Source organism: Cygnus olor, chromosome 6, assembly GCF_009769625.2.
Source record: "Cygnus olor isolate bCygOlo1 chromosome 6, bCygOlo1.pri.v2, whole genome shotgun sequence".
NCBI classification, from domain to species: domain Eukaryota; kingdom Metazoa; phylum Chordata; class Aves; order Anseriformes; family Anatidae; genus Cygnus; species Cygnus olor.
The window spans coordinates 27,109,487-27,116,699 of record NC_049174.1 but is presented as its reverse complement, the minus strand read 5'-3'; the positions used below and the strand labels follow the sequence as shown (position 1 = coordinate 27,116,699).

Sequence of the window (7,213 nt, the reverse complement as noted above, 5' to 3'; positions counted from 1 at the left end):
GACAAGCAGATCATCAAGTAGAGAAAAGATCAAACTGACATCTTTATTAGGATACTTTCAGAGAAGTTGTGGCAGAAGATCTCAATTTGAATGAAAACTCCTAAGTATTTAGTTCACGATATTAATCCATTTACGTGAAGGCAAATCTCAGAAGTTCAGAGAACTGAACCTTTACTGATAAAAGATGCCTTTATCAGGTGCTGCTACAAAGAACTTTCAAAATTAATCCAAGTAGATAATAACAGTGGGTTGCTTTTATTTTTATTCTGCTGTGTTTCAACTCACTGAAAAACATTGTCCACTTGATTTGTTAAAACTGATTACCTAGTTGACTGCTCAGTGTGAAGAGACACTTTTAAATGACTGTAAAGCACCAATGCATACCTTTCTTATAGAAGAGGCAAAACCAGTTTTCCAGTGTACACCACCCCAATGAAATTCTAGGGTGGCTGGAAGCCATCCTCTGTGTTCTTGTTTCGCAAGGCCCATACAACTCAAGGGCAAGGCTGGCCTTAATAGAGCCATGTGCTCAGAAGCCAGATCTTAACTGGCCTTAATGTGCTACTCTGTGACCCACCACCCTTGACATGCCAGCAAAATTGAGCTTTCAAGGAAAAGGCAGACCTGCTCTGGGCTTTCTTAGAGGTTCCAGGTTGTAGAATGAACTCATGAAGGACTAGTGAGAAACTGTACTGGCTGCTATCTGCTTTGAGCAAATCATAAATCATATAACAAATAAAAAGCACTGCATGTGCTATTTTCCTATTAGGGATGACAGAAAACAAATAATACGTGGCAGATGTTAGTTATGCCACTGAATGCGTTCTTATTATGTGTTCCTGTGCTATCACTGAATCATAGAATATCCTGAGTTGGAAAGGACCCACAAGGATCATGGTGTCCAACCCCTGGCTCCACACAGATCTAACTAAAAATCAGACCATGTATCTGAGAGCATTGTCCAAATGCTTCTTGAACTCTGTCAGGCTGGGAGCTGTGACCACTTCCCTGGGGGGCCTGTCCTAGCACCCAGCTATCCTTTCAGTGCAGAACCTTTCCCTAACACCCAGCCTGACCCTCCCCTGTCCCAGCTCCATGCCGTTCCCTCAGGTCCTGTCACTGTCCACAGAGAGCAGAGCTCAGGGCCTGCCCCTCCACTCCCCTCGTGAGGGAGCTGCAGGCTGCCACAAGGCCTCCCCTTGGCCTGCTCTGCTCTGGGCTGAGCAAACCAAGGGACCTCAGCTGCTGCTCATGTCCTTCCCTCTAGACCCTTCACCATCTTTGTTGCCCTTTGTTGCCTCTACAGTGGAAGGCATCTATTGATAACACATAAAGATGTTTAAGCAGGAAAAATGCAAGTTTCCCTTATGTGACACCATTGGGCTTGCTCCGTGCTAACACAAGTCTGGGAGTGTCTCTACATGCACGATGGCTGCTTGCTGCTGAGCTGGATGGGGTTTGCACAGCTGTCCCCAGCGTGCCAGACCCATGGCTCTTCCAGCTGGCACCACCGGCCGCTTCAACAGCTGCTGCGGGTTTCTGGGCCCCGGGGGGACAGCAGCACAGGGCCTTGTGTGGCTGCAGGGCTGGTGGGGCCGGCAGGCTGCATGCCCAGGAGATGAGGTGCCTGGGGTGTCCGAGGCCTTGCTCTTTGCCTCCATGTGGCAGGCAGGGAGCGATGGCTGGCCAGGTCTCCCCCACGTGGGGTTGTGTCGCTGATGTGCTTGGGGCTGGGGACACATCCACGAGCTTTGTGAGTGCAACAAGCCCAAAATACTGCCTAGGAGCAAACCAGCGCTGGCTGGAGAGCTGCGTGTGGGACCAAACAAGCGATGCAGTCAGGCTGCTGTGCTGCGCCTCGGGGTGCCATTTTAAGCACGGCTGCGCTTTTTGGAGACCCGCTCCGGTGGGAAGAGGGGCGTTCGAGCTGCGAAACGCTCCGCGAAAACCACAACCCCGGCCACCCAGGGTCCCCGAAGAGGAGCCCGGCCGCCATGGCGCCGCGGCCCGCCCCTTCCCTTCCCCTTCCGCCCTCTTGACGGCAACGGGGCGGCCGCTGCCCGGGGAGCCCCGCCTCGGCCGCGGCGCGGAGCCCCGGTAGGTGCGGGCGGCGGGCGGGGGGAGGCGAGGCCGCCGGTACGTGCCCGGGGCCGGCCGCCCCCTCGCTGCCCCTCGGGGTGGGGAGGCTGTCCCCGGGGCTCTGCGGGGGCGGGCGGGGGGCAGGACGGCCCCGGCCCCGGCCCCGGCCCCGGCCCCGGGGGCGCCATGGGTCGGGGCCCGGGTTTGGGCTGGGATGCAAGGCATCGGCCACCCCTCAATACTATTTCGTAAAGCCTTTTTTTAGCGCCCCCCCCCCCAACCCCCCTTTTATTTTTTAATTATTTTTTGTAAGGGAGCCTTGAAATCCTGAGCCCTAAAGGCAGGTCGAGGTTTTACTCTATTTCCTGACCGTGTTTTAAGTTGGGCTTTTCCCCCTTCTCCATAAAATTACAAGAATAAAATAAAATAAAACCTCCATCCAAACGCAAGGACAAAAGCTGCGTGGCAAGCCCACATTTTGAACTTTTGCAACTAAAAGTCTCACAGGCTCCAGTGAATTTGCTTGAATGAGTGCCCATAAAACCACAGCGTGCTAAATGGTATTTCAGCCCTTGGGGGAGGCCAGCATACAAATTCTGATGTGACTTTACCAGAACTAACTAAATGGATAGGAATTTACAGGCTATGGTCCGTATAAATTGCCTTGTCATTTCTGGTTGCCTTCCTTACAAGTAAGTTGAGGAAAGTTTATGGATAAAAGTGCCATACGCAACTGGGGCTGCAGTGTGATTTATTTGCGTGAACAGAAAAATCTGCAGTGAACCTTGGGGAAGATTTGAAAGCACAAGGGCTGATAGGTTTTGAGGACATTTTTTCTTTTATTTTCAGGAGAATTGGCCATCACAAGAAATGAATAGGCTGGTGGCATTTCCAGCTTATTCCTGCTTTAGGTTGGTGGCAGGACCATAGGATTTAATCCAGTCAAAATTACAGCATGGGCTGCAAGGGGCCTGTTCACAAAGATTTGAAACCATACCTGCACAAAGTGTAATTAAAAAGGGCTTAACAACTGTCGCAAGTGTTGGAATTTTTCTGATCAAAGCAGGAAGAAACCTAGTTGTGCAGGAAAGCAGGTGTTCATGCCTTGTGCCGAGGAGGTGCATCCCGTTGTTGTGGCTGTTCAGGAGAAGTGTGCAGATAAACACAGCACTTCCTGGCCCGCTTTCCTGCAGTTCACCCAGCTGTCCAGGTGTTCCTCGGGGCATGCGAGTCGCTGACCGTGTGGTATTGAGCATCCCGTGTGCTCGGCAAGCACCATTTAATCATACAAGAATGGACACTATGCTATTTTTCAGTGTGGTCTGGCCTTTCCCGTACTGTACATGAGCTGAGGGAGTAACTTTTTCCTTGCTCTGTTTCTGATCTTACAAAGGTCTGTTAGCCAGCCTGAAAGAGAGCTTGCTCTTATGCGAGTGTGAGAAACTTGGGAAGTCCTTGGCTCAGCTTCATATGTGGGTCAAGTGCGAGGCTTCGTATAATCACACCCTTTGAAGTGTTGCCCCCTTGTTGTAAATGGCATGACCTTTTCAATCAGATCTAGACTACCAGTCTAGATTTGCCAAGAGGTCATTAACTCCCAAGAGGTCGTTTGGGTTTAATATTAACATTTTCTGTCTTATAGCTCCACTATCAGGGATGTTAACTCCTGAAATTATGTTTCACCCAAGCTTTCGTTGCTTTAGCATGTTTTTCTTAAATAACTTTGTCTAACAAATCACCAGCACCGCTCTTCAGCAGTGTTGGAATACCACTAGTTATTATACTAAGAAATACAAATTAAATTATTCTATACTTACATGCACCATTATTTTTATTAAAGCACTCGGTATGTGTTCAGTGCAGTATAAACATTAAACAAGGTTATTCTTCCCCTGGTGAATTTATAGTTTGAAAGAGCTTCATAGGAAGGAGTAGTAATAACATATCATTAAAGCACCACCTTTTTGTTTCACTGTGGTTAATATTCATTTGCTGTTGATCCTGACTGGTGTATCCTGGCATATCATGCAGTGCTGGTTTATGATGTTACTGCCCCCAGTTGTCCACTCCACCCTCTGTGGGAGGTTATTGTTCAGCCCGAGTGGAAGAAAAGAGCAAATGTCCGTGTTTCAAATGCTGCAGTACAAAGCCCAGCGGCATAGCTGAAGCCCACCTTTGATGGTGCTCTACGCTAAGACCTTGGTGGCTGTATCAAAGCACAGTTTCCTTCTGCCACCTTGACTTCCTGTAACGACAGCTGGAAATAGTCATGTCTTAAATAGCTGCAGCAGGATTCTCCGTAGCTCGTGTGGTAAAGCTCTGAGAGAAGAGGCATTGCGAGATGCAAATGGAAACAGGGGCACCCAATTATCACTGATGTCTCTGGGACTTAACTGCCTGATTAGCTTTTATATCTTTATCATAGCATCATTTTAGGAAAGAATTCTGTAGCCTCTGGGATTTTTTAAGAGATTGGAGCTTTCCTGGGCAGAACACATCATGTGGCTCGGTCCGTGAAAGGAACTGATACTCCCAAAGGGAAGCAGGACTCTTGAGCTGAAGGATTTAGCAGGTTTGAAAGTTCTTATATTTATCTGCTTATTTAAAGAGTCACAGCATAGTCATCTACCCTGAAACAGTTTCTGTTCTAGTTTATGCTCTGGATTGCATGAATTATTTGTCAGACAAATTATTTTAGAGAAAAAAAAAATTAAAAGTTGCCATTAAAAGCATGTTCTTTTTGGAAATAGTTGTTTGCTGAGTAAGCTAGAACCATAGCCAGGTAGTTGAAAACTGGAAAAACTAGAGGAAACCCATACTGTTCTTTATTTTTCTTTTCACATTGAAGTGGATTATCCATTAGAAAGAACTCCGAAGGCATATTCCGTCTCCCGAAATTTTCAAATGAAGATATGATCCCGTTTTGGATGTTGTAGCCAAGCTCAAGTTACCAAGGTTAGTGTTGAGGCAACTAAGTAAAATTACTATGTACTATCGAGGAGGTTAGATATTAATTATCGGCTCTTTCTTGCCTTAATATCTACAGTCTGTTGCTGTAGTGGACTGCAGTGATAGGGCTGTGATGGCAAGGAGTAGATATGTGTGTTAGGTAAATAGAGAACGTGTATTGATTGCTGGGGGGAGGAGGTCATATGGTGGCTTTATTATTGGCTTTACGGCAATAAATTGATTTACTGGAGGAGATGGAGAAGTTAATTGTTTGTATCAGTTATCCTGTGTTGTTCAGAGGCCCCAGAATTAGTGAGTATCACTTTCTCTGTAGAAGTATTTTGTGTTTTGTTAATGTAAACTACTATTTTATTGGTTATTGTACTCTGCTGTTTCTCATGTTGTTTTGTTTTTAAAATGCTGCATAGATGAGAAGCACATTTATGCACGCTTTAATTCCTGATTTTGTGTTACGAACAGGTTAGGAGTTGACTATGGGAGTGCAATTCCTGCGGAAGGCATCGGTGTGGGTAAAGAAGCGCAAGATCACTTTGTTGGCTACTTCTTGCGTGGGACTGTTTGGCGCTAACCTTTCCTATCATGTGTTTCCTGAGCAGACGTTCAAACTGTTGCATGAGTGCTGGTCAGATGGGCAGCCAGCTGAGCTTTCACAGAGGCTCAGTGGTGTCTTTCAGGATGTCCTTCAAGATACTGATGTGAAGTCCACTGACTCCTATCGAGCTTTTGCAGCTTCTGGCTTCCACCCAGTCAGTGCTGGAATCCCCTGGCTGCCTGCGGGTTCTTTGGTGGGCATACCTCCTAATTTTGATAGCACAGCTGAGGACAAAAAAGGAATAGTCAACCACGTTGTTGTGATCAATGGCAAAGAGGTAGACTGGGAGAGCAACGAAGGTGTTGCTTTGAAGGAAGCTCTGACATTTTCACTTGAAGCACAGAAGTTTGCAATTGCCAGAGAGGTTGTGTATTTGCAGAACAGCAGCCCTTTAGCAAGGGCAGTTGTGGCTCCAGTTTGTTTAGCTGGTACGTGTCTCTGTGGGGTAGGTATAAAGATAGCTCTGGGTTTATCTGCTGGCCCCACGATACTTCGCAGCATCTGTAACCTCACAGTTGCCGCCGCTGGACTAATCTTCTACTACGTTTGTTATGATGCTGTGACCTATTACCTAGACTGCAAGGCTGACAGAAATGCAGCTACTGTTTCCAAAGACTATGCCAGAGGTGGGGTGGAATTCTATGATAAAATCTTGTCCCGCAACAGAATTCTTCGTGCTCTGATGGGCAAAGAAGGGATGAAAATGTATGCCCCAAGTGGTAACCTTTTCCCAAGGCACTGGTTCAGAATAAAGTATACCCCGTACACTTACCGAAGAGATTTGATTGTTAATATTTTAAGAGAGCTTCAGGCATAGGAAGGGAGTGCTTGAATTTTAAACTTGTGAATTATGTATTCTCTTGGAACACTGCTGTGCTGCCTTTTTTTTTCCTCTGTATCTTCATTAGAATTTTGGGGTTTATTTTTGCATATAGTTCAGAAAGAGTTATTGCACATTCTGTGAATAAAGAATTCTTTCTTAAAATATTAAAGACTTGCTTCAAAAGTGCTCTGTTCTGTGTGCATCTTAAATCACAAGACCACTGAGGAAGGGAACTTCTCAGATGCTGATCTGGAAGTTCTGCTGCTCTGCTCTGCTCTGCTCTGCTCTGCTCTGCTCTGACTTCCTGCCAGTTCCAGGCTGGAAAACGGAAAGGGTAAAGTCCAACAGAGAGTTTGGGGAGCATTGTCATTTAAACAGGGTGTTTTTTTTCAGTGCAGTTTTGCCATTCTTCCTGTGGTACAACCCAAAGATGTTTAGAAGACTGCTCAGTCTATATTGTACTGTTAAGTAAATACCAAAACACAGTGCTTTTGTTCTGTGTAAGTTCTTATGCTGCATACGCTGCAATCACCATTCTTTTGTAGGGAAAGCTAGTTATGCTGCCATTTATAATAATACAGCTAGATTATTACCAGAACCTGAGTGATTTAGGTTAAATCTAGTTCCGTTTTCTACATGTCACTGTGAGTGCAGCGGGTATATCTTCAGTGTTCCCAGCAGTGGCAGTATGTAACGACCAACATCAGTCATGGGTTGGTTGGTTGTTTTCTCACAAGTGGGATAAGCAT

At 46.3% G+C, this 7,213-nt stretch overlaps 1 protein-coding gene across 4 annotated transcripts; it reads left to right on the top strand.

Moving 5' to 3' along the window:
- The first annotated feature begins 2,021 nt into the window (after positions 1 to 2,021).
- On the top strand, positions 2,022 to 6,650 carry TMEM177 (transmembrane protein 177). Of its 4 annotated transcripts, none has more exons than XM_040561837.1 (3): positions 2,022 to 2,097; positions 4,928 to 4,989; positions 5,509 to 6,650. In XM_040561837.1, exon 3 carries the CDS (start codon positions 5,523 to 5,525, stop codon positions 6,456 to 6,458), a length of 936 nt encoding a protein of 311 aa, XP_040417771.1. In that variant the 5' UTR covers positions 2,022 to 2,097; positions 4,928 to 4,989; positions 5,509 to 5,522; the 3' UTR covers positions 6,459 to 6,650. The 4 variants fall into 4 exon arrangements, with proteins under 4 accessions (XP_040417771.1, XP_040417770.1, XP_040417772.1 ...); XM_040561836.1 differs by having other exon boundaries at positions 2,035 to 2,097; positions 4,928 to 5,034; XM_040561838.1 differs by lacking the exon at positions 4,928 to 4,989 and having other exon boundaries at positions 2,077 to 2,097.
- Positions 6,651 to 7,213: the final 563 nt, after the last annotated feature.